The sequence below is a fragment of the Camelus dromedarius genome, chromosome 6, assembly GCF_036321535.1.
Source record: "Camelus dromedarius isolate mCamDro1 chromosome 6, mCamDro1.pat, whole genome shotgun sequence".
In the NCBI taxonomy this organism is placed as follows: domain Eukaryota; kingdom Metazoa; phylum Chordata; class Mammalia; order Artiodactyla; family Camelidae; genus Camelus; species Camelus dromedarius.
The window spans coordinates 73,838,387-73,866,317 of record NC_087441.1 but is presented as its reverse complement, the minus strand read 5'-3'; the positions used below and the strand labels follow the sequence as shown (position 1 = coordinate 73,866,317).

At 40.2% G+C, this 27,931-nt stretch overlaps 1 protein-coding gene across 6 annotated transcripts in view; it reads right to left on the bottom strand.

Moving 5' to 3' along the window:
* ADGRB3 (adhesion G protein-coupled receptor B3) overlaps positions 1-27,931 on the bottom strand; it is a 686,067-nt gene that overhangs the window by 384,568 nt on the left and 273,568 nt on the right. For all 6 annotated transcript variants that reach the window (XM_064486949.1, XM_064486947.1, XM_064486950.1 and 3 more), the window contains 3 exons: positions 26,164-26,328; positions 9,849-10,013; positions 9,089-9,253 (listed from right to left, as the gene is read on the bottom strand). In XM_064486949.1, coding sequence (XP_064343019.1) covers positions 9,089-9,253; positions 9,849-10,013; positions 26,164-26,328 — 495 coding nt within the window. The remainder of the gene's footprint in view (positions 1-9,088; positions 9,254-9,848; positions 10,014-26,163; positions 26,329-27,931) is intronic.

The following is a 27,931-nucleotide window of genomic DNA, read 5'->3' as shown; positions in this document are numbered from 1 at the left end:
AGAGTCAGGGCCTCTCAGCTTCCAAGAAGGTGAGAGACACAGTAAGTAGAAAAATTATAATACAGCAGGGTTCCCATTACGACCTGAGAAGTCTCGGCTGCTCCAGGAGAACTTGAGGGGAGAACCCATCAGTGGAGGACTTCCAGAAGGATGTCCAGGTTGAGAGGTGAAGGACCAGTAGGCATTAGTTAAAGAGGATGAGAAAGTGTGCCTCGGGGACCACATGTGGCAAGACTTGGGGCAAGGAAAACCTGGTGCATCCAAGAAATTAGGAACATTTCAGAAGGGCTAGGAAAATCTGCAGATGAGTGAAAGTGGGTAACTGCAGGAGGAGGAAAGGGTGAAAATGATGAGCTAAACTAGGAGGTTGAATTTAAGGGTGTGGGTCTTTTTTTTTAAGATTCCACATATAAGTGATATCTTATGGTCATGTGGTGTTTTTCTTTCTCTGGCTTACTTCACTTAGAATGATGATCTCCAGGTCCATCCATGTTGCTGCTGATGGCATTATTTAATTTTTTTATGGCTGACTGGTATTCCATTGTATAAATATACCACTACTTTATCAAATAGCCATCTTGTTTCTATGTCTTGGCTATTGTAAATAGGGCTGCTATGAACATTGGGGTGAATGTATCTTTTCGAATTAGAGTTTCTTCTGGATATAAGCCTAGGAGTGGGATTGCTGGATCATATGTAAGTCTATTTGTAGTCTTTTGAGGAATCTCCATACTGTTTTCCATAGTAGCTGCACCAAACTACATTCCCACCAACAGAATAGGAGGGTTCCCTTTTCTCCATAGCCTCTCCAGCATTTATTGTTTGTGGACTTTTTAATGATAGCCCTACAAATGAACTTATCTACAAAACAGAAAAAAGCTCACAGACATAGTGTACAAACTTATGGTTACTGGTGGGGAAAGGGGGTGCCAAGGAATAAACTGGGAGGTCGAGATTTGTAGATACTAACTACTATATATAAAATAGATAAACAACAAGTTTATGCTGTAAAGCACAGGCAACTATATTCAATATCTTGCAGTAACCTATAATGAAAAAGAATATGAAAAGGAATATATGTATGTATGTGTTATGACTGCAACATGATGCTGCACACTGGAAACTGACACAACATTGTAAAATGACTAGACTTTAATAAAAAAAAATGAAGTATGAGGGAAATGTATTATAATGATCTGAAGGCTGTGCCTACAGTTTGGAGGATGGGTTGAAGGAAAGCGACACTGAAGTCAGGAGGCCTGTGTCACCCTATCTAAAGGGTGTAATTGAAGAAGAAGGGTTGTGACATCACCGGAAGTGGGCAGATTCCAACTCTATTTAAGAGGAGGGGTGGGCTCAGCTCCAGCTGGTGTAGGAGGTGAGAAGAGAGAAAAAAGAGATGAAACTCAGGTTTCCAGGAAGAACGTCTGGTTTGCTCTACCCTGAGTTACAGCACATGAGGAGGGTAGACTTGGGAGAGAAAATGCTAAAAATAGTTTCAAGTGGGAGGTAATGTGAGCACATCCTGGTGTAAAAAGCTGGTTGGTGCATTTACCCAAGTCTCCGGAAAGAAACAAAAGCTATAGATAGAGATGTGTGTTCACTTTTTTTCTGTTTAATCCTTCCTGTGTGAATTTTGTAAATTAGAAAATATAATTAGCTCAGGCCATCCCTCCGTGCTCAACATTAAAAAAAAGATTATTATGTATCAATCTGAAGTCCTTGCTTCTTTATGCCTCAGCCAAATGGAATGGAGACTCTGTTCATCAGCTTAAGGACCCTACACTTTGCTGTCCTAGTGTAAAGATGGAAAAACCCATCTGCAAAGACACAACTGTACTTGAAGTCACAAGTATGTAGTTAGCACGCTCCCTTAAAACAAGGTAGCAATTACCTAGTGATTAGCTGTTAATCAGTGTCTTCAAACTGATTTTCTGTCTCTTAAAAATAGCAGAAATTATACAGGGCTTAAATCAATTTGATGTGGAAAATTAGTTTTCACCACTTATGCGAGAATTTCAGCATTAAAGAGAAATCGATTCTAAACTACAGAGCTGCGTGCAGAATGGAAAAAAATAAGAAAAAAATGCACTCTGCCTGACCCCACACTTCAAATTTCACTTGCTGGCAATTCATTAATTCTTAAGTTTTGGGAATCCCCTACGCTGGAGGGAGCGCAGAGGAGAATGAGATGGATCCAACCTCTCTGTTCACACTGCTTATAGTTCTCATCTCAGCAGTGGAACTTACACACATGAAGAATTCACGGTGCTGCTAAGGTCTGAGGGAAAAAGAAGGGTGTTTATCGAATGTGTTTCATACTAGCCTTCCTTACATAGAGAATGACTGTGATCAGCCTCAAGGTGAAAGCATATTTTACACATCACTCTGAACTAGGCACTCTTCTCAGCACATTAAATGTTTCAATTCAAATAACTGTCATTACAACCTTTAAAGTGGGTGCAATTATTCTCACTGTAAACATGGGGAAAACACGGCAGAGACAAATCACTCAGTGAGGAGGTGGTGGACCGACGTCAATCAAACAGCTCTCTTAGCCCATATGCAGAGAATGTTACACCATCTCTAAACATTTGTTGCAGAGGTAGAATAAGTATTTATGTATTTTGCAAAAATTGTTTTCTAATTCTGGAAGTCAGTCACCTCACACTGGTCAGAATGGTCATCATTAAAAAGTCCACAAATGTTAAATGCTGGAGAGGATGTGGAGAAAAGGGAACCCTCCTACACAGTTGGTGGGAATGCAGTTTGGTGCAGCCACTATGAAAAACAGTATAGAGATTCCTCAAAAAACTAAAAGTAGACTTACCATATGATCCAGCAGTCCCACTCCTGAGCATGTATCTGGAGGGAACTCTAATTTGAAAAGACACCTGCACCCCAATGTTCACAGCAGCACTATTTACAATAGCCAAGGCATGGAAACAACCTAAACGTCCACTGACAGATGACTGGATAAAGAAGTTGTGGTATATTTATACAATGGAATACTACTCAGCCATAAGAAAGAATAAAATAATGCCATTTGCAGTAACATGGATGGACCTGAAGATTGTCATACTAAGTGATGTAAGCCATAAAGAGAAAGAAAAATACTATGTGACATCACTTATACATGGAATCTAGGGGGGAAAGACACACATGAACTTATTTGCAAAACAGAAACAGACTCACAGACATAAAAAGCAAACTTATGCTTCCCCGGGGGAAAGGGACAGTGGGAGAGGAATAAAGTGGAAGTTCAAGATTTGCAAATACAAGCTACTATATATGAAATAGATGAACAACAAGGTCCTACTGTGTAGCACAGAGAAGTATATTCAATGTCTTGTAATAACCTATAATGAGAAAGTATATGAAAAGGAATAAATACAAATGTATAACCGAATCACTATGCTGTACACCTGAAATGAACACAACATCGATTGTAAACTGACTACACTTGAATTAAAAAAAAAGAAGGAAAAAAAACCTAAGAATTCAAATCTAGCAGTGTATTAAAAAAAAAAAATTTAGAGTGCTTCTTAAATTTTCGATTTCAATTTGCCAATGATCAGCATGTTGCCAAATATTTCTAAATTGGCCAAGGTAGCGTCATCTAAGTTTACAAAAATTGCTTTTCAAGTTTATGCTCTGGCAGAAGCTGTGAGAGTTTCTCAGAGTCTCATCTGATGAGTAATCTGATAAGGCAAAGTCTGAGAGTAATTGTTTCCATAGCAACAGGTTTGAATAGCAGACAGGTGGTACTATCTGGCATATGCATGGCTTGTTTCAGACCCCAGTGGTTCTTCTCTAATTCTCCCTCTCCCATCGAGCCGATCTGTTGCCGAACTGCAGACCAGACCAGGGAGGGAAACCCCAGCTTTTCAAGAAGATCGGATGATGGTTTAGACATTGAATAAGCATCCCTCTGGGGTGTTTTCAAGTTCTAGCTTATTGCCCTGCTGTTTGGAGTGTATCTGAGATGACTCAGCAAGAACAAATAAGGCACTGAAGATAAAGAAGTCAGTGCCTGGTGCCACCTACTGCCACCCCCGGCCTCGCTGGCTGGTTTCAGATGAATGGCTGGTGTGGTCACCTGGGTGTGACATTACTTGCCATTTCCCCAGGTATTCACTGAAAACACTTGCTTTAACCTTTTGAAACTGAACAGGTCATAATATAACTCCTTAGAGGGTACACAGGTAACATCTGATTGCAAAAAGGACAGAAATCTAATGGAATTGGAGCTTTTTTAAAAAAACTACTGTTAGTGATTCACCTTGTGGTTTTGAATGAAAAAGATAAAAAAGGTGCCAACTTGGATGGGAAAATTTCCATAGAGAGTAGTAGGGGTTTTTTTTTTTTCACTTTAGAAAAAAATATAAATTTTACACTTCTGTATTTGGGTTTCCAAGAAGGACTACGTTTAGCTTTAAAATACAGTGGTCCACAAAATTTGGAAGTCTGACTTCTTTACTCGTTAAGTTTGTCTCTAACAGAGACAGAATTGTTTCTCACACACACACACACACACACTCCTCCAAATGGGAACTGAGGAAAGCATTTTAATGAGAGCTTATACCCCATTCTTCTCCCTGATATGCCCCCATCCCAAATGTTATCCACCTAGAGTAGCGTATAGCCTTGGGGGACAGTGAAAATTCACTCCTGCTACATTAGATCTGTGTTCTGGGGGGCAGAGCTTCACAGCAAACGGGTTCCAATGACCCCCAGCTCTTCCTCCTGCTCCCCACCCGACAGGGGCACTGGGGCTGTTCAGCTGAGATCTGGGTAATGACTAAACCATTCTTCCTTGTCCACGACTAGTTGACAGCCCTGTGTAAGTGATGGCTGTAAAGAGATCTTATTTCGGTTGAAACACAAGCTGGTTAGGGAGACTTGAAACGCGTTGTCTGTTTTCTCCTAATGAATGGATTGCAGAAACCACCCTTTACTGTTTATGAAGAAGTATGTATCGAACAAACTTCTGCAGTTTTGTTGGGAGATCATCTCAACTGTCAGCAGTGGCGCCGCGGTGGAGGACTGTTTTCCACTCCTGGTGAGTTTTCCATTCTTTTTAATTAATTTATTTATTTTGACTCCAGGCCAGTGCAACCCAAGGGGGCATCCACAGCACCATCATGCCATCACCTGGGAGCTTGTGAGAAGTGCAGATTCACAGGCTGGGACCAGACCTCCTGAATCAGGATCTTGCGGGGGTGGTGAGGGGCGTTGGCTCAAGAATCTCTGTCTTAACGAGTTCTCTGGGTGGTTCTCTGGGTCACTGAAATTTGAGAAGCACAGCTCTGGACAATGAGGGGGGCCACTCAGAGAAGACAGGAACCCAGAGGAAGCAAGCATTGTGATTCTTTCTTCCCACTAAAAGAAAATTGCTCAGAAACCAAATGAGACTCCAGAGAAGTTGCAATCCTAGGGAATTCCCTTTGTGTGTGTGTGTGTGTGTGTGTGTGTGTGTGTGTGTGTGTGTGTGTGTGTGATAAACTCAGCACTTTAATGAGAGGCACAGTCCAGAGTATTTTTAAAAGGGTAGAAGTGGGGAAGGGGAGCAGCCTGGCAGAGATAAGGAAGAGTCACCCTAGAATGGCAGCTCTCCTTGGTGGGGGGTGAGGGCTGACAGTCACCAGATCACAGGGCACCAAACTCTAACACAAATGCATCGCAGCATCCAGGACCAGTTTGGGACGACAACATGTCTGCTGACCTCCTTCAGTATGGATATTTAGAGTTAGATCTGATAATAATCTCTCCATCTCTGGTCCAGGTTGCTGTTTCTGTGCACATTTATGGAATGGCTACCATACTTCACAAGTTATTCTCAACACTTCCAACCTGCGGGCTTCACTCGCCATTGGCAGAAAAAGCAATGGCGACTCCAAGAAGGACACTTTATGTATAAATTAAGTTAGACATCTACCTGTGAATGGCAGGTCCCACTTTAGTAGCTAATGACTACAGGTTAATGGATCCTAGAACTGGGCAGGGACTCTGGGCTGATTTAGGTCCATCCACCCATAACCTCTGCTTTCTGAGTGGTATCAGCCAGGGCATTATTGGGGAAAAACAAACAAACAAAGGATTAAAAATAGTACATTTTCACATTGTGGCAATGTAACAAAATTAGAGGAGCTATTACCTTTCTACTATTTTAACCGTCAAAGCCTGTGTGGACAATGAGATTGACGTCAATGAAATTATTACTTGTTGAGTATGACCAGTTTAAAAATTGGGCAACTTACTTATCTCCCCTGTAGCTACTCTACTACTCAAGGAGAAGTATTTTTAAAAAATAATATGCTTTTTTCATACCTCTAATTCTCTCTTCTTATAAAGGCAGGGGCAGTATCTTATTTTTGGTCAATAGTGTTATTTTTAATACTTTCATTTGATCCATTTACCAGTAAAGGAATATCCTAATCTTGATGGGAAACCACTTCTCATTTTCCATTTTTAGTAGATGTCACAACAGCTTTTGATTAAATCCAGATGATTAATCATTATTTCCATTAATTATCCCAACAAAGATGTGCATATATTATATTTCTTATTCTTGACAACAGATCTCTTGGCAAACCTGATTAATGTGTTTTTGTATCCAAATTAAGTGGAGTGTAAACATAAATACTAGTTGTTTCCAGCAAGATGAAGAAAAATTAAGAATGAGTGATACTAAAAATAAAACTAGAAAAAAATATTGTTTCAAAATAAGCATTTGTTAAGGCTTTCTCACTGACAAAAGGAGAAAAATGCCTTCGCACCTGCTAAGATAATGTGAAAGTTTTCTCAATTTATATTGTCAATGTGTAAATTTGGAGTAATGTAATGGCAGAAATTAGGAACACTATGCTGCTAATTGTAAAAGGAATATATTTCGACCACAGAGTAGCAACTGCGCAGAGTTGGAACAACAGTGCATAAATCAAGCCCACTGTGGAAAACTGAGTTATTTATAAATCCTGCTTTCATGATAAAATAATGTGGGAATGACATGACTTCACATTGAAAAGTTAAAGGATGAATATTAAAAACACCCTACTTTTTTGATTAAAATATTCTATACTCTACGGGGGCAGAGGCATAGTTGAAATTAATAGCCACATATAATATTTGATGGCTAATGTGATTTGCATAAAGGTAAAAGATTAGGATATATTTTCAAAAGCTTCGCACATATATTTATTTCTTAATCCCTGCATAAGCACTAATTTGTAAACTGTTTATTGACAACAGCTGATGATTCAATGATTCAACAATGATTCAATACTTCATTTTAATTAGAAAGTGTTATTTATATACTTGGAGGTGATTTCAGATCATCTTATTGAAAAGAGAAATATAAACACACTAAGATTAATATTCAAAATATACAGAATCTCAAAAAAGTTTTTACAGTCTTATATGGTAATTTTTCAATATGCCTGAAATCATGAAAGCCAGCAGATAAGCTGTATCTTTTTTGTAAACAGAGATGTAAAATGTTTTCCAAACAGCAGGTGGCAATCTTTATAAATCTGATTGTAGCAGGACCATCTTACCTCCATAGATGCAGATGAAAGACAGTTTTAAAACACCAGTTAAGAACCTTGCTTAGCCTGCTCAGCCCAGTTTAGATAACTTCAGATATTAAAAGGGTCTTATTTAATCATGCCTAGTGTTTCAAGAAATCATCCTTGGGCAAAATAAATAGTTTTGTTTCATGCATCTTAATTCTTACACAGCACTGGAGAAATTTCACAGTGCTGATCTGTACCAGTTTCCTTCTAAACAGCATCCTACATGTTAGTTACTTCTTACCATTTTGGGTTCACGTGGCCTTAAGAATTAAAAACAACTAACTTTAGATCTTTCTTTAAGCTCTAAAAACAAACAAAACTATTGCTGTATTGTTACCCTTAGAGTTCAGTTTATTTTGGTATTAGTGTTGAACTGTGAAAAGTCTTTAGAAGTCTACCTATGGAGAAATATGACGTTTGGACCCCGGGTATCTCTTTGAATTCCTTGGTTTTTCTAAATCAAAGTTGTCACGTTAGATAGAGACGGAAATCCATAGCGTTCTGAACTGAAAAGAAACCCCAGTCAGGTGCGGTCAGTATTTCCACTAGGACCCCGATAGCCAGAGGTCAGCGAGCTTGCCCACAAAGAGTTTCCAGCAGCCGCACAACGCTAGCTGGGTCTTCAAATTCTCTAAATTCAGATCTGGGCTTTATACCCAGCTGGGAAATTTTTAAGTTCCATTCTATCAGCTTTTCTAGCATGTTTATAAAATTTTGCCTATGATATCCAAAAATCCGAATTTTCACTTACTGAGTCTTGAGGATGTCAATAGTATTTTATGGAAAGTCCACACACTTAGGAAGGCATCTTTGTTTGACATGATTGCTTAAAACCCATGATTTATAATCTGGGCAGTTTCTGACCTTCTTTTCTAGGCCTTTATGTGAAATCATCTAATGTAGCAGTATTTCCAATCTTTCACTATGAATTAAGACTTTATGCTGTTATTTTAAAATGAGTTCTTCATAGGCATTCCCTTTTATGGTGGAAACAGGGCAAGAACAAGTAAATTGGGGGTGTCCAAGGTCACACATCGAGATGCATTAGCAGCAGAATTTACAAGTTTCTGAGTTTCATCCCCACCTCTTTATTTTCTTGCTAAGCTATCTCACATTTAAATCTTCATATTTCTACTAAAATATTCTCAGGCAACTTATTTTGTGTTCTCAGTAAACAAATATTCCATAAAAGGAGTGAAAAAAAAAACAGTACCCCACACTAGTTTTTAAAATATCTAGCCAGGTTATTGTTCAGTATGCCTACTTTGGTATTATCACATTTTTCAATATCATTTTGCAGCAAATACTTTGAAAAACTCTGACTCTGGAAGGCATAGTCCATAACACACAAGTGGAGGAAACCTCATGCCTTATGGAAGCAAGTGAATTGTCACTTACTGTTGGCCATATTGCAATTGATGAAACACTGCCTTTAGCCAATGACAGTATTTCTAAGCTGTTTTTCCCCAGGTACCAAAGCATTTCCAGGGGGGAGAATCTGAGTTCACTCTCACCTGGACAGCGCTGCTCGCTGCATCTTCTCACTTCCTCGCCTGTCCCTTCGCAGGGCTGCCCGGTCACCGCGGCTCCCTGACACGTCCTCACTCGCCTCTCCCAGCCGCCGTCACAGGACTTGGAACAGCCACTCCAATGACCCCACGGATTCCACTGACCATTGGCTGGAAGACACACATCACGGTCAGCGGCAGTCATCCACTGCGCACTGCTTTAGCAATTCTAAAATTTCGGACCGTTGCTGTCTTTTCAGGTCTGATTACTCCCCCACCCAGAATGAAACGGACATGAGCATTTGACTTGCCGGTCAATTACAGAGCATTTTGATAAACAGAAGTTTGTATGAGTTTGTCAGCGTCTACCAATGGATGTTGAATCTTACTTGTAAACAATACAGGTTTGGTGCTAACCGTCACCAATTTAATTATATAATCTAATAATTAATTTCATCTAAAAATCTCTCAAATTTTGTTGTTAATATAACATACAGTAGAATGAGCTTCATTTACTAGAAATGTCTAATTATCTGATGATGCCATGACCGTCTGACATGGTTCGGTCACTTTATACAAAGGGCAAGCATCCTTTAGAAATAAGAATCAGGGAGGAGGGTGTAGCTCAGTGGTAGAGTGCCTACTTAGCATGCACGAGGACCTCTGTTAAAAAATAAACAAACAAACCTAATTACCTTCTCCCAGAAAACCCCAGACAAACTACAAATAATTTTAAAAATAAATCCAGGCAGGAATGAGGCCTCACCTGTGCACTCAGGGTTGTAGCACTCTCTGCTCTCTGCCCACGGCCCCCTGCACTCGGAGCCCCCGTGGGCAGCTGCCGTGCACTGCCGGCTCCTCTGCTGCGTCCCGTTGGAGCAGGTCACAGAGCACTGGCTCCAGGAGCTCCACTCCTGCCACTGGCCGTCAACTGCCAACACAGGAGCAGAGAGGCGTGAGCAGACACCGGGGGCAAGGCTGCAGGCAAAGCACAAGCTTCCGTTCCCTGCACTTCACATAGACTGCATTTTTTTTTTTTTTTTTTTCAGCAGCGAAAGCTCTGTGGCAACTCTGCTTGGAGCAAGTCTTTTGGTGCCGTTTTTTCCCAACAGCATTTGCTCACTTTGTGTCTCTGTGTCACATTTTGGTCATTCTGGCAATATTCCAAACGTTCTCATTATGATTGTGTTTGTTATGGTGATCTGTGATCTTTGACGTTTTGCCTTGGGGTGCCATGAACCATGCCGGCATTGGACGGGGAACTAAACAGATAAATGCTGCGTGTGTCCTGACTGCTCCACCAATGGGCTGCTCCCCCGTCTCTCTCCCTCTGCTCAGGCCTCCCCCTTCCCTAAGGCACAACAAGAATGAAATTAGGCCAATTGATAAGCCTACAGTGGCCTCTGAGTGTTCTAAAGCTAGAGGCACGTGTCTCTCACTTAAAACTGAAAGCCAGAAGTGATTAAGCTTAGAGACGAAGGCATGTCAAAAGCCAAGACAGGCCAAAAGCTTGGCCTTTCTTGTGCCGATTAGCCAAGCTGTGATGCAGTGGAAGAGTCCTTGAAGGAAATTAAAAGCGCTACCCTAGTGGACACGCAAATGATAAGGAAGTGAAGCAGCCTTATTGCTGAGCTGTAACGCTCTCTGCTTTCTGCCCACGGCCCCCTGCACTCGGAGCAGGGCTGGGTTAGGGTTTGGGTCTGGGGAGAAGATCGAACCAGCCACAACATTCCCTTAAGCCGAAGTCTAATCCAGAGCCAGGCCCTGACTCTGTTCAATTCTGTGAAGACTGAGAAAGGTGAGGAAGCTGCAAAAGAAAATTCTGAAGCTACCAGAGGCTGGTTCATGAGTTTCCTAGAAAGAAGTCGTCTCTGGAACATAAAAGTGCAGGATGCAGTGGAAAGTGACGATGCAGAAGCTGCAGCAAGTTCTCCAGGAGATCGAGCTCAGATCATTCATGAAGGTGGCCACTCGAAACAGCAGATTTTCACGCAGACGGAACAGCCTTGTATTAGAAGAAGATGCCACCTAGGACTTTCATAGCTAGGGAGGGGAAGTCAGTGCCTGGCTACAGAGCTTCACGGGACAGGCTGATTCTCTCGTTAGGGGTGAATGCAGCTGGTGACTTCAAGTTGAAGCCAGTGCTCATTTACCATTCTGAAAATCCTAGGGCCCTTGAGAATTGTGTTAAATTGACTCTGTTTGTGCTCTATAAACGGAACAAGAAAGCCTGGGTGGCAGCACATCTGTTTACAACGTGGTTTTCTGAATATTTTAAACCATGTACTCTCAGAAAAGAAGATTCCTTTCAAAATATTACTGCTCATTGACCATGTACCTGGTCACCCAAGAGCTCTGATGGAGATGGACAGTGAGATTCATGTCATTTTCATGTCTGCCAACACAACATCCACTCTGCAGCCCATGGATCAAGGAGTCATTTTGACTTTCAAGTCTTATGATTTAAGAAATACATTTCCTAAGGCTGCAGCTTCCAGAGAGAAGGACTCTTCTGATGGACCTGGGCAGTCAATAGAAAACCTTCTGGAAAGATACCATTAATGATGTTTGTGATTCATGGGAAGAGGTCCAAACACCACCATTAAGAAGAGGTTAGAACCAGCTGATTTCAATCTTCATGGGTGACTTGGAGGGTTCAAGACTTCAGTGGAGGAAGGACTGCAGATGTGGTAGAAATAGCAAGAGAACTAGACTCAGAAGTGGAGCCTGAAGATGGGGCTGAATCACTGTAATCTCATAAAACTTGAATGGAGGAGGAGTTGCTCTTGTGGGTGAGCAAAGAAAATGGTTGGAACCCACTCCTGGTGAAGCTGTTGTGAAGACTGTTGAAATGACAACAAAAGGTTTAGAATACTGCATAAACATAGTCGATAAAGCAGTGGCAGAGTTCGAGAGGACAGACTTCAGCTCTGAAAGAAGTTCTACTGTGGGTAAAATGCTATCCAACAGTGCCGTATGCTACACAGAAACCATCTGTAAAATAGTCACTCTATGAGGCAGGCTTCATTGCTGTCTCACTTTAAGAAACTGCCATGGCCACCCCAACCGTCAGCCATGGTCACCCCAACCATCAGCCACCACCCCCCTGGTCAGGCAGCAGACATCAACACAGAAGCAAGACCCTCCACCAGCAAAAAGATTACAACTTACTGAAAGCTCAGATGATGGTTAGCATTTTGTAGCAATAAAATATTTTTAAATTAAGGCATGGGCATTGTTTTTTTAGACATAATGCTATTGCACACATAACAGACTACAGTGTAGTGTAAACGTAACTCTTCTATGCACTGGGAAACCACAAACTTGATGTGACTCACTTTATTCGCTTTACTGGGGGGTCTGGAACCAAACCCACAATATCTCTGCGGTGTGCTCGCACCAAGTAAAACTAACCTTGACAATGTGTCCTGACCCAGAGACTTTGAATGAATGCAAAGGAGGTCACACTGGCATTAGATTTTGTTACTCCCTAAACTACTATTACCTTATTTTTCACTTCTTTATCTTTTATGCATTATTTTCTCTTTCTATGTACTTATTTCTTTAAAAATATTTGTTGACCACTTGAAAATCCAAGACCTTCATCCCAGAGATACCCTGTTCCCCAGGGAACAGTGAACACAATAAATAATGACCCGTAACTCACAGAGACAGTAGTTTAGAAAAGAAATTCCTAGAATGAGTTAAAAAATTAATTAGACGCCAAAAACATTCATTACATTGCATCACTGCAGAGGATGATTTCAAGATACTGTGAGATAAGGACTTGCAGGGTCTGTGGCGTCTTCCTTGACAAAGTGAGGTTTCAGGTTAGCTAGAAGGATAATGGGAAACACCTCAGGTTGGGGCATGTCCCGTAAAGACACAACAAAGGCCCGGAGCGGAAGAACACTTGCAGGAACTGAATGGAGGACAGTGTGAGTGGAACCCAGAGAACCAGGTAAAGAACTAGAGCAGAGGATGTCAGGGAAAAGACAGAAGCCAGACAGATGTTGCCAACTTTTGGTCAACTATGTTAGGGACGTTGGCTATTTTCTCAGCTCACTAAGAAGCCATTGAAGGATCTGAATGGGATTCTGTGATCATATCTAGTGCAGGGCAGAGACAGAATCACAGGAGAGGGTAGGGAGGGTCTGAGCTGGGCTGATGAGACAGTACCGACGGGGCGTCCTGGGAAGATCAGGGCTCCGTGGGAAGGACCTTGCATGGAGAGATGATCAAGATGCCGCCCCGGTGTCCTGTGACTGGGATGGAATATAGACAATTGAACTTGTCTTTGGGAGTTCAAACTGAGATGCATTTCGTTATTCGCTCATTTAAGTGACTTTTGAGAATCTGTAAGTCATCAGACACTGTGATAGGTGTTATGAGAAACATAAATAGAAGAATTTGAATCCCAACACTGAAAATCTTATAACAGTAGAAGAATTACTCTACCCACACAAATAAGTAACTAAAAAATTAAGAGCAAAAACATCTCAACATAGCAATGACGACTTTCAGAGGACAGATCACATCTACTTGGGGGGTAATTATGTTGGACTAATATGGTAAGATTTGGATAATTTCAACAAAGGAGACAGCATTCCCAAAAGTATAAGACCATAAGCCACCAAACCCCAGTGAGCAAAGAAATCAGTCAAAAATATTTACCTCATTTAGAAGACATAAAATAGCAGGTAAATGTTATGAACACACCAGCATATATATGATTGTCTATTTTCCCAATATCATTCCAAGGCTCTTGGTCCATTTCATTACAGTGAAAGAGAGTTTGCTAAAATCCGAAGCACCAACAGAAACTAACGTTGCTTGCAAACCCACCCCCCAAAACGAGAAAGCCTGGCAGAACAGGAGTCAGTACCTTCCACCTAATTTCAGGTCATGCAGGTAGGTATTAAAATAGAGGGTTTTAATAAACCCCTTGTGAGATGAAAAAATCACAAAATGCCAATTTAATTATCCTGTTCATGTAATTTTAGCATCTCACTTTATTAAAAATACATGACACAGTCTTATTGGCTATGTAATCCATTTGCCGGAAAAAAAAAAGAGAAGTCTAGTGAATCAGTAAGATGTTATAAAGTAGCCATTTCCTCCCTACGGTGGCTTTCAAGATGTGTGTTTTTCACTTCAGAATTTTGCTTTGCAAAGATAACACTGATGGAGCTCACATTATGAACTCTCACTCTCCTAAAGCATTCTGAGGAGAAGAGTTTAAAACAAAAATCAGATTCATGCTTCTACCTTACCACCTATTTGGCAAAAGAATGTGCAGGTATTCAAATTATTGAGAACATTCAGAAAGCAACACATAAAACAGATGAATTAAGTGATGCGATCCGGTGCAGGGCAAGGTGACTAGAATAATGTAATATGTGATGTCCTTAAGAATTCTGGCTTGAGGGTTTTTTTTGTTTGTTTTTGGTTTTTTTGATGAATGTAATAGTTAAACACTCAACTGGCAAAGAAGAAAGGATGTCTCTCCAGCTAAGAAGATGTCAGGAATGGGAGAATCGAAGGTGGAATCAGAGAGAAGGTAATCAGGCAGGGGGCTGAGTTGAGGATGAGGAAAGAGAAGACTTTGCTGAAGAGAGATTAGGAAAAATAAGAGCATTTGTGTTTTGCTCATTAGGCTTTTCCTGAAAGAAGACTGTGTTACCACTGGTTAAAAAAATTAAACTTTTCAAATTCTTACATTTGTGCGGTCAGTTCGGTTCTTTCTGCCAACGTACACATTTGATGTTTGGGCTGAAGTTCAAGCATGAGTTAAATTAGATATTTGAGGGAATTTTTGTGGTTCAACACCACCATAAACATCAATAAAACATATGTTTTAGACACGAACAGTTTTATTGATAAAGTTAGTTACAGAATATCAGTAACAATGAAATCGAAGAAGGAGCAAGCAGGCATTTTTGATGTTTATTTTACACCGAGAACTGGAAGTGTCTTTTGCTGAACATTCACTGCACCATCATGAAAGAACTGACAAAGTAACTGATCGAATATTTTAAAAAAGAGGAGAAACCCAACGCTCCTTTAATGTGTTACATAGTGTGGTAGGTCACAATTCCATTTCCACTGGGAAAATGGAAGCTAGAAAGAGAGGGGTATGTGAATTTAATTTAAAGGACTAGACAACGGACACTATATGTACGTGAAAGAATTTCTTTTAGTGCCAAATGTGGGACAATGTTTTATTTTAGTTTTTTTTTTTTTCTTCAGTTTGTCATCCTAGAATTACTAAACAAAAAGCATTCATTAGTTATGTTCTTTTTAGGGCTATTAGCCCCAAGATCTGTCAGGAAATGGTAGTGTCATTTTTACCGGATGGGAAAAAGTGGATAGCTTTGAGAGGTGGAAATTAAGAGTTCTGTTTTGGACATTTAAACATTTCCAAGTCAGATATGTGCTAATTCTATTTCAGGGATAAATATTGAGATATTAAAAAAAAAAACAGCTATGATAGGATTCACCAAATATTTGTCTCTCATAACCACTTATCTAGGCACTACAAGATGTGAAGAGACCGCTTTTTTTCCTCTTGTCTGATGCTTAACTGGGAATTCTAAGTTTACTGAAGCTGCTTCTCCCGCAGCTGCAGTGAGGTCTCCTTCCCACCTGGGTGAGTCTGGAGGTCCTCCCACACTCATAGACCCCCAGATGCACTGAAAACCCATAAATCTGAAAACACCTCAAAGCTTTCTTTCTAGAACTTTCCTATTGAACACCAACGAACATCTTGTCATTCTGTCAGAAGAGTGTTCTCGAAGATTTGAGAAAATGTAAAAACACTCCAAAGCTGGTCTTGGAGCCTCCTGATGCTCTCCTGAGGAAAGAGTCACAGAAAGTCCAGCCCCCTCCCCACCCGCCAAGCTCTGCGCTCCTGGGGCAGGTGGGCTGGGGCTGGGGTGGGGACCAGCGGAAACAAGGGAGTGTCAGTTGGAAGTGTTAAGAAGACAGTGTAATTGTTCCCAGAGACTAGTTTCTTGTCTCATCGCAGAAAGAATTCAGCAATGAGACATGGAGGTCAAGAAAGTAAAGTGAAGATTTATTAAGGGATGGACAGTGCACTCTCAAGGGGAGGCGGGCAGGCTCAGGTGAGCGGCTGCCCTGAGTTTCTCTGGCAAGCTGGTTACACGGGGTATAAAAATGAATGGGCAGAATATTCATTGGGGAGGGAGGGGTCTGGGGTCCTATTCTTGATTTTCATCCCAGTTCCACCTTCCTGAGGGGAGGAGGGACCTTCGTCCTTATTTGGCCTGGATCGGAAGTGTCATGACGTTGGTGCATGACGGGGACTTCTAATCTGCAAGGCTGATTTAACTGCAATGAGGGCATAATGAGCAAAAGGTTCTATTCCGACACTAGAGAGTCCTGCCTTTCCCCACTTTTCTTTGTCAGCCTCCAGGGCACTTGTCACCCCAAAATGTGTGATTTCTTATTAGCCCAGAGGTTTCTGCTTTTCTTTGTCTACCCATGGACCTCTGGTGTTCACATGATGTATGGTTTCCTGCGTTTGGCCCCTTGCCCCTCTCTTTATTTTTTCCCAATTCCTGCCATTTGGCCTGTGTCCCCCTCCCCCTTTCTCTGCTCATATCTAGCAATCTGCCTGCTCTAACATAACCACAGGGAAGCTGAGTCCCCAGTCACTAGAAGGAGCCAGAAACATGAAGATCTGTGGAAGGCTCTACCCAAGGGCAGTCTTGAGGTCAAGGATGCTTCATCTATTGGAATACAGACACCAGCCTGGGGCTTGAGGGCTCACGAAGCAGGGCCAGGCAGGAGGTGGGTTCAGAGGGTGAGCAAAAGCCAGATCCTGGAAGACCCTGCCACCACGTGACCAAAAGGCTGAGAAGCTACAAGAGGATTTTAAAGCAGGGAAGAGACGGGATATAAATCACATTTTAACCCATAATTGTGCTGTTGTGTGCAGAATGGATTGCCTAGGGGTGAGAATGGGTATGAGAGATGTCAGGGGACACTATGGTAGCTCAGACAGAGGTAAATGGTGGAACATTTTACAGAACTGGGTTAGAGTAGGTTTCAAACAGGTAGGTGGATATAGAGCCCCCAAATCAAAATGTCTACATTGAACACATTGAATTTGTGATGCATTTATGGACAGAAATGCAGGGAGTTACTGCCTTGAATAGACTTTGCTGAAAACTGTACCTCCCAAGTTTCTTTGAAAGGCAGTCCTCCCTCCCTTCTTTCCCTTTATCCCTTTCATGGAACACCATCTGGAAATCATCGCATTGGAGGACAGAGTTCCCTCCATGATATGCAACCGGTTTAAGAATCAGCCATTTCTCAGGCTTTGCAACTTCCTCTTCATTTGATCACAGGCATTTGCAGTTGAAAATTTTTGAAGTGTTATTTTTCAATTTAAAAATCCCAAAGCCTACTACTTTATGAACCATCCCACAAAGGTGATTAAGAAGAGAGAAGTTCAGGCTGTGTTTTGAAGATGGGAGGATACTGGGATCAGCCTGGCTTACTGTCACATAACATGCTACCTTATACAACAGTGTCACACTGGGGACACTTAATGTTTTGCTTCAGTCATATGACATTTACCAGATTGTCTGGACTCAGAAGAATTAAAACTGCAAAGGCTACATTGTTAGATTCCTAGGGTTTACTTTGTTATATACACTTCCTTCTGCAATTGTGTTTGCCTCAAAGGAAACCCAGTCTCCCACGTACAGGGGCCAAATTCATTTCTACTGTGTATTTTAATGAAAAGGCTATGTTTCAGTCTATTTTCACACCTTGACCAATAACTGGCGACAATATAGAACAGGCTGGATAACAATGACGTATGTACTCATCTATAAAGTCACAAATATTTTGAATACTAAAACCATCATTTCAGCAGCTCTGCTGGGTTGATTACCATTGATTAACCTGCCTGTTGGGAGGGGTTCTGGTCCCTGGATTTGAGGCTGTCTGATTTAGTGCTGGTAAAGTTCTTGAGTTCTGATTTTTATTGAATTGGGAGTTACTCAAGGAATTGGAAAGGTCCCTTTGGGATACAGGACTGAAATGTAAAAGAGCCAAAACTTATGTTTCCTATTTGCTATTTTTAAATAAATTACAATAGAGGAAAACTCAAAATGAAATACCATTTTAAAAAATTAGAATTAACAATAGAAGTAAGTTATCATGGTAAGGCAAAGAATATTTAAAAAAAAAAAAGCTGGTAAGTAAGTAAGACCAAGTTTAAGTGAGAAAAAATATGTTAAATAGTAAAAGAAAGCAAGCCAGGATTAATAAAGAGACAGTTAACTAAAAAACAAAACAAAACAAAACAAAACAAAACCTCATAAGCTAAGCACTGAAAGATCACCAGAAGAATGCTAAAAATCTGAAATGACACAAATGAATACAATTGCCATACAACAGACTAGAATGTTAAGATGTTAAAATGCAAATTACTTAAAGACCAGGTTAATGAGGCAGCATTTGGGTTTCAAATGATAACACCCTCATGCTGGGATGATCAGGGACCTCTGACCCAGTGTGGGACAATTCTCAGCACCTTCCCTCCCACTGTGCTCACCAGAACGGCTCCCTGCAGAGGGACTGTGGGGAGGTCGCCCCTCACAGAGGCTGACAGATCAAAATACCAGCTCCACAGAGACTGAAGCCTCTTGCTACAGGTAACAGATGTCCGGTCCAGCTGTGTTCCTCTGGACCTGCTGTTGGGTGATTTTTTCCTTCTTCTTCGGGTCTGTGGGAGTTTGAAAATTTATCTGGAAACTACAACCTAACAGAATGTCTCTAGAAAGGTTCTGGATTGACAAGAATGCATTTCTCAAATGCAGGACTGACCAGTGTGACAGGGCTCAGCCCCACAGACTGACACAGGTCCTTATGCACATCCTTCTCCCAGTGCCATCCTGACTGAAGAACCCCTCTGAGTTTCTGATTAAGGCTGTCCAGAAGAAACAAAGCTCAAAAACCACCGTAATATCCTGACTTTATATCCCCTATTTCTGTCCAGATCCCTTTCTTTTAAAATGACATTCTCATATAAACCATGAGAAATATGCTTCGACTTTATATTGTTTTATACTTTTCAAGATTCTTCCACTTAATCAAATATCATTCCTATTTTATAGAAGGGTAATGAATGCTGGCCCGCGTTGCGAGGGTATAGCTCAGCAGTAGAGCACGTGCTTAGCATGCACGAGGTCCTGCGTTCAATCCCCAGCATCTCCACTAAAACAAATGAATAAATAAATCTAATTACCTCCCCACTAAAATAAAACAAAATAAAATTTAAAAAAAAAGAAAAGAAACTTCCAACCGTCCAATCATTGGGTTGATTCTCCTGGCACCAGCCCCCGTTTTAAGTAACCTCTAACGCTAAAGAATATGAAAAGGAATACATTTACGTGTATGTACGACTCAGCTATTATGCTGTACACCACACATTGACACAACATTGTAAGCTAACTGTACTTCAATAACTATATATATATATATTGGCCTTATTTTAAGAATGAAAGAACCAAGGAATGCAGGAGAGGAGGACGTTGCATGAGAACACACTTGTGATTAAGGAGTAGGGCCAAAGCTTGATCCGCGTCTTGTGAATTCCAGACCACTGAATCATATAATTATTCATTTATACATAGTTTTGTATATAAATGAAAACTGATTTGTCAATAGTTCTTTACTGCAGTCTTCAATCTGTCAATGTCTCATTATTTATCCCTATCCATCCTCTATATTACGTGTGTGCTACTTCATAACTATATATCAGAAAGAGAATTGTCAAAACTCGAAGAGGTCAAGCTTGAATCATTGGTTCCTCCAGTCTTCAGCTACTGACAGAGGAAAAAATATTATTACTTTAAAGTAAAATACCATGAAGAAAGTTACTATCAAGCTTGAAGCTTTGAACTAAAAGCGTAAGCTTTTATTTTCCCCCCAATAATTTAATTTTGGGAAACACAACATCAATTTTTTTATGGGGGTATGGATCTATAAAATTTTAATGAAGGGCCTACCTAGAAAACGCAAACATTCCACAATGTCCCTTTTCTTCAGTTGAGTATTGATCAAAATGAAAATCATTAAAAACAGAAACACCTAACGTGATCATTATTACCCTGGAGGAGGCGTCACCCCCAAGGGGACATCCAGGCGGCTTCCTTCGTGTCATCACCAGGCTGTGTTATCTCCTGTTGAACCTAAAACCATCACAGGGCACTTTAACACCAGGCAACGTCCCTCTGAGACCGTGATAAAACTGAGATAAAGCAAGGCCACTTCATACACAAAGACAAGGTCACAGTGGAACCCACAGTGTTCCAAACATTCTCTTCTCTCTGCTAATCTGAGTGACTCACTTCTCTACCAACTACAGCTAGTTCTTCCTTCCTCCTAGAAAAGTTATTAAGATGCCCAATCATAGAATTGTTCCCGTTGAGACTCCCAAATCTGGAACAAAGCCCCACGTTTTTAAACCCTCTGTGAAATTACCCAACACAAGCTCCAACCCTTTGTAGATGTTTCCTAACTCTCTTACTAAGATACCCTCTGGTTCCCTATTGATTTCTCCTCACCACCAGGAGTAACAAATCCAACCTGCTCAACCACAAGTGTCATCGCGACGGGCTCTCTCTGGAGGGCACTGATGTGATAATAACACTAATACTTAACGGCGTTTGCTGTTTATCATGTTTTTTCCCTTATAGCATCTCGTGTGGTCCTGTCACAGTCCTCCTGGGAAGTGGGCATCACGATATGGTCCTCATTCTACAGCTGAAGAAACAAAGGATCAGAGGAGCAGCACAGATATGAGAAGGCGATATCGCAATTTAACTATGCATTCTTTTGCAAAAGTCCAAGATCTTTCCACTACAACACATCAGTGTATGATTAAGTAGACACAGAAAATGTCCTACAAAAATTTGGATGAGTATTAGAAATTTGGATATGCACGTGTCAAGAACATCCACCGGTTCCTACCAGGTACAAAGTTGCATGAAACAAACAGGAAATGGAAGAGCATTTCCTTGTCCTCAAATATATCAATTAATGCCATTATGAACATGATGTTCAATTAGTGACTGCAATGAAAATTCAACGAAACGAGAAAACATAAGCTGGACTTCCAGAGGTTCTGAGTGTGGTGAGATAAGAGAAACGGATGACAAAGACCATTGACCACACACGTACATAACTCACACCCTTTCATATAATATCACAATTATTAGTGTAGATGAGAAAAGAAGGAAAATGGGTCCCATTATGATTATAAGCCAGAGAGTGAATCCTAATGAAATCCTTTTGTTATTCTTTACATCTGGCCCATCTTCCCCAATCAACGTCACCGTACACAAATCAGTAACTAATAACTCAAACTAGGGACTATCAGATCCACCCTTTCCTTTCTTTCCTCTCCTTTTCTATGGATCTTGAGCAGATGGTTTAAGCTTTACCTCAAAAGAGGTGGGAGAAACTTGTATATTGACTAAGGAAAGTATCGGATAAAAACAGGATGTCATCTACAGATGGCCAATAGGCACATGGCAAGATGCTCAACATCGCTAATTACCAGAGAAATGAAAATCAAAGCTACAATGAGGTATCACCTCACACTGGTCAGAATGGCCATCATTAAAATGTTCACGAATCATAAATGCTGGAGAAAGTGTGGAGTAAAGGAAACCCTCCTACACTGTTAGTGGGCATGTAATTTGGTGCAGCCACCATGGAGGACAGTATGAAGGTCCCTTAAAAAACTGAAAATAGAGCTACCATATGATCCAGCAATCCCACTCCTGGGCACATATCCAAAGAAAACTATAATTCAAAAATATACATGCACCCCAATATTCATAACAGCATTATTTACAATAGCCAAATGGAAACAACTTAAATGTCCATCAATAGATGACTGTATAAAGAAGTTGTAATATATTTATACAATGGAATACAACTCAGAGATCAAAAAAGCATTAACTAATGCCATTTGCAGCAACATGGATGGACGTGGAGATTATCATACTAAGTGAAGTAAGTCAGACAGAGAAAACAAACATCATATGACATCACTTACGTGTGGAATCTAAAAAATATGATACAAAGGAACTTATTTACAAAAAACAGAAACAGACTCACAGACATAGAAAACAAACTTGTTACCAAAGGGGAAAGGGCAGGGAGGGAAAAATTGTGAGTTTGGGATTAGCAAATACAAACTACTATAGATAAAATAGATAAACAACAAGGTCCTACTGTAGAGCACAGGGAACTATATTCAATAGCTTGTAATAACCTATACTGAAAAATAATCTGAAAAATAACATATATATGTATAACTGAATCACTATGCTGTACACCTAAAACTAACACACCACTGTAAATCACCTATACTTCAAATTTAAAAAAAGAAGAAAAAAACGAGGATATCATCTACTTAAAAGTAGACAGCAACATTTTCACAAATAAACACATTTCATTATTTGATGTGAACAGTTCGCATCATGCCCACATAGCACCCGCTTCATTATAGTGATGACCTGCATCTATTAAAAGCAGGATGCTGCGATGCGGTTCAGACCTGAACTCGCACAAAAACGTCACTGCCCATTACCACAACCCACGTGGGCAAATCTTGCACAGGTGGTGAGCAGAGAGCCAATTTATTGTTCTGAATGTTTCTTCTGCCCTCTTTTGGTCTATTTCACAATCAGCCTAACCAAGGGGAACCAAGTGCAGGTCTTGACCTACTTTATTCATCACTGACATGCCTCCTACTACAGTTCTCACCCTTAGCAGAGTGCCCTAGGGATCTCAGGTAGAAGGGCTCCAAGAAATGTAGGCTGAGACCCCTTAAAGTCAAATTACCACCTTTCATTGAGCCTAGAGTTTATATACATCTTTCAGAATTGCACTCAATTTCTCACACGCTTGCTTCTAAATCCTCTGAGGAGTTTGCAAATTTCCTGACATCAGGGACCATATATTCTTCTCAGTAATGTCTTACATCTGGTTGATACTTGATAGTGCTTTTGTATTCAGTGAAGGTGCCTGAGATTAGCTTATAAGAGAATTAGTCCTAATTCTAATTCTTCTAATATCTAAGAATCTCCAAATGTTTGTACCAAATAAATCTTACATATTTTTAAAACATAATGCCACAACTTTGAGCAGAGTGTAAAACATATTTTTTATCATAGCAATTAGAATTCCCTTCTAGATAGTAAGGAAATTGGGATACAAAAGGGTAAGAATTTTATATGTTTTATGATGCAACTAAGAATGTAAATAACAGAGGTCAGAAATAACAGAGGTCGGAAATAACAGATAAATGTATTCGGTATTCAAGGCAAACCTGTAATGCTTACTTATGAGAAGAGATGAGCTAGGCCAGACTTACGACCTGCAGAAGTGCCTGATGGTGACTAGCCTCCGGCTCAAGCACCTGCAGAAGCAGGCCCTGGCCCCCGGCATGCCCCGTGGACTCCTCATCAGACAAGACCACTCAGGCCCCTCCCGGTGCCAGTGAGCCGGGCAGGAAGTCAAAGGTCAAAGGCAGAAAAAGCCTCCAAGATGCCGAGGTCCGCAGGAAAAAAAAGGCTGGGAGTCAGAGTTCAAAACCTGTGGCCCCCAGGGGGGGAAGTGTGCCTCTTCCATAACCAGAAAGAAGATGAAGAACAAGGCCTCAAAGAGGCTGCTGCCCAGGGGGTCAGGGAGGGGCTGAAGGCCAAGGGTCCTGCTTCTCCCAAGGGTGGTGAGTCCAAGATGGAGCTGGTACCACTGGCCAGAAGGCAGAGGCCCTCAAGCACCCAAAAAGGCCTGGCGGTCCCACCAAGCCCTCATCACCCAGAGTGGCCAGTAAGAAGGCAGAAGCCAAGAGCTAGAGGTGGGGTGGAGAGAGACTGAGATTCTGCTTTTTCGTTCCTCTAGAAACCGTCACTCTCTTTATTTCACTCTAATCTATTTATCAATAAAGATGGTTTTTCTTGTCCCCCCACCACACAAAAAATCATTACTTCCAAAAATGAAGGACCTAACAAAAGACAGCCATCCGACTTTAATGGTCTTAGAGTGACTCCAATGATAGTGTAATAGAGGGAAAACACAACTGGCTTGAAAACCCATGTGGTTATGACTTGATAAAGCAACTACTACATCAACTTAGAAAAATGAGTTTTCTTATCTGAATGCTAACAACTTAGCGTTCCTGTGTACTGATATCCAAGTTTTCTACTCCTAGAAAAATTTATGGAAAGTAGACTATGAAAACCCAGATTGATAACATTATGCTGACCAGTGCCATTTTATCCTTACACTTAAGGGGATCCACTGAGCTAAGAGTTAATTAAAAACCAACATATTAGAAGAGATTCTATAGTTAGCTATCACTTTTTATTTTCCTGTGTTATCTATTTTTTCATTCTCCACGGGCAAATAAGAGTGAACTCCATTTGACTCCCTATAAATGTCACACCTCGGCACTTAAAAAAAAATTCTAAAATTTGCATAAGCTTACTCAAATCTTTGGGGGAAAGTCAGAGCCTAAATATATATGTGTGTGTCTGTGTGCCTATCTGTGTGTTTAATGAGAGATAGAAATAAGACAGAACTTAAATAGATTTTCTGGGCAAGATTTTCCTACAAATAAGGAATCATGATTTTTGACTCCTCAGTATTCATGATACCTGAATATTGAATTGCATGAGTTCTATTCACAATTAATACAATTCATAAAATTCTAAAAGTGATGATATTAATACAACTACTACATATTTGAATGGATATCCCTAAGTATAGGAACCCAGGGGTCTGTCTTCAAAGTAAAAGGGAACAATTAAGCTTGTGAGATGACCGTGGCTTCTCTACATTTTGGGTGTTTTTTTGTCTTTTTGTTTGCTTGTTTGTTTTTCCTTTCTGGGTGTTTTTCATAGTCTTCACATGTTTTAGATTCTTAACATTCCCAGAAGAACTTTGAATCACTGCCTCATAACATAGATTGGGGAAGTTAAATTAACTTGCAGATTTAGAGTGCAAACAGGACTCAATGTGAACTGAATAACGTGTCAGGGCACATGACCGGGATCCCAGCTACGATGCTTGTACGCAGAATATGTGACTCCGTGGGCAGGGGAGAAACTCTCCCCAAGAGAAGATGAATGCTTATTGATTTTGGTCTTTGCCATTTTTGTCACCCTTTGCCGTTGCCACTCATGTCTGTCTCTTCCTCTAAGATGTGCCTTGCCTTTGCTTTTCCTGGGAGATTCTATGTCATCTGTGTTTACTTTCTCCCATAAATTGCAAGCCCATTCAAGCTGGAGATGAGTCTTTTTCATTTTGTAGGTATTTGCTTTACGTTTGAACGTTTCAGCAACCTAAATAATGGCATTTTGAAGACTTCTCTCTGGAATAATGGGTGAAATGATCGAAGTTGGGTGAAACAGAATTGAAACATTTTAAAGGAAAGAAAAATGTTAAATAACTTAAATGCACTCTCAGAACAGACTCTACAGTCCTTAAGATCATATAGAGATTACATTTCATTTGTGATCTAAACATTTTACGCATCCAGCAGTGAATCTAGAAAATCTGATTCCCCAGCAGGTGTCCATCAGGCTTATACGTGGTCAGAAGGGTACCCGACTCCGTACCTGAATGAACGTGAAAAAGTAACATCCGAAGGACAGTGTCTACATCAGTCTCTCCAGTTACAGTATGGATGTGACAGTCAATCCAAGTCTATGGGACGACTTCTACTTTTCCCAGGAGGGAAAACCAAGTATAGATAAAATCTTAGCAGGAAGCATTAATGTACATATTTATAGAAATCCAATAAAGGTGAGCAATGATTGGTACTCAGTCAAGGAAATATTATCATACATCTTTGTGTATGATGGAATCATGGAAGGGACCCAGTTTTCACCAAGAATCAATAACCAAAGGACACATTTTCCAATGTAATCAAGTGACGGTTGCACTTTTTAACATTTCCTGTGAATACTAAGCAGCACGTACAAAGGACAATAATGCAAAGTTCACCAAATGCAGAGCATGCTCACCTGGGCAGAGGGCAATATTACAAGGCTTGTGATGGGTCTCCGGTCCTTCACACGGCCTTCCCCCGTACTGGGGCGGAGTGCACGACCGTGTTCTCGTTCTTTGGCCTCGACCACATGTGAATGAACACAGACTCCACGGAGACCACTCCTCCCAGACTCCATGGACTGAAATAAAGCAAAGAAGCTTCAACAACAAAAGCAGAGGTGAACTCAAAGATTATTTTTTCTTTATCACTAAGAAAAAAAACTCATCAAATAGACAAGTGATGGCGATATTTTAAAAACTTAGTTAACTTACTCTGATTTGCCACAAAACACAAGAGTTAACTCAAAAATCATTAAAATAATAGAAAATTGTATGCCATTTTTTCTGTATTTGAACAGTTATTTATCTCATAAAGTTTAAACATGTCCTTTTTTTTTTTTTAATGTAAATGCACCTGTCTCCCTCATGGTAAAATAATCATGAGTTATTTCTACATAAAAGTAACATCAACTAGACTTAGAGTGATATTCTGGAGTTTAAAATTGCACTTAAAAAGATAAGGGCCAATTTAATTCTTCCAACATTTACAAAGTTTCAGGATTCATACATTTTCTGGTGTCAGAGAATGAAAAATAATCTGAAAACTGATGGTACATATTTTAAACAGCTTGTGGCCTCACATTTTAGAAAATGAATGTATTTTTTTCCATTTATAAATGTGGATATTAAAAGTCACTGTCTTTTGAATATGAGGGAAATTTCAAAAACTGTATCTACTCGCATAAGATCCTCATCTTTCCCCAGTTTTAAAATATGAAAATCTCTTCCTAGCCGCTTTGAATCCAGAAGATGCCAATAACTTTTCCAATAACCGGATGGCCCTGGAAATCCTCTTGATTGATTAAAATTTTAGAAAAAAATGATCTAATTAAGATTATGCTTATAAGCATATACATAACTATTGAGACACCGATACATCAAATACGCCAGAACAATAAATTCAGACTCGGTCAGAAATACTAATACAGTTTGTGTTTCTCCATTTACTGCTGTAAATAAATCCTGACATCTTTTGAAAACTAAAATCCATCCATGAGGGTTGACAGTTTAGACCCCTTCCTTGTACTATCAAATCAAACTCATCTCAGTTGTTCCTACTTGGGACACTAAGTAAACAGCACTCCATGGACAGTACAGATAAAAAGAAGTCAGACCAAATGTGCTCTTTGGTGCAAAAGATCCTGTCCTGATGCTGGACCTCTGGCCTTACTCTTAGAAGTTCATGAGCAGATGTTTGATATAACACCCACTGACATGAGTAGGGGGAGGAGAAACTTGTAATACAAGATGACACAAATATTCATTTTCTCCTCAGCATTGGTAGGGGTAAGCAGAAGCCCACATAAAGTCTCAGAGGAGTTATGCGAGTAAATATAGTATATCTAGAACCTTCTGTGTCTATCTGCTGACACACAAGCTGTTACTTTAAAAACACACATGTGAGACCCTTAATTATGAAACAGTCTGTTCTCTTCTATTTATACTGTTTAGCTGCCCCAACTGGCTGTAAAAATATGTGCAAAGATTTTTAAAAATTAGCCAAATTCATATAACATTCAATGAAAAATTCTTTAAGTTTCTGTGAAACTTACTGGAAAATACATTTTTAAAATACTATATAGAAAAAAAGAGGGTGAGAGAAATTAAGATGTTTACAGATTTCCCATTTAAGTTTGGGAAAACCAAAGGCAATTTGTATCCGTAAGTATGAAAAGAAATAGT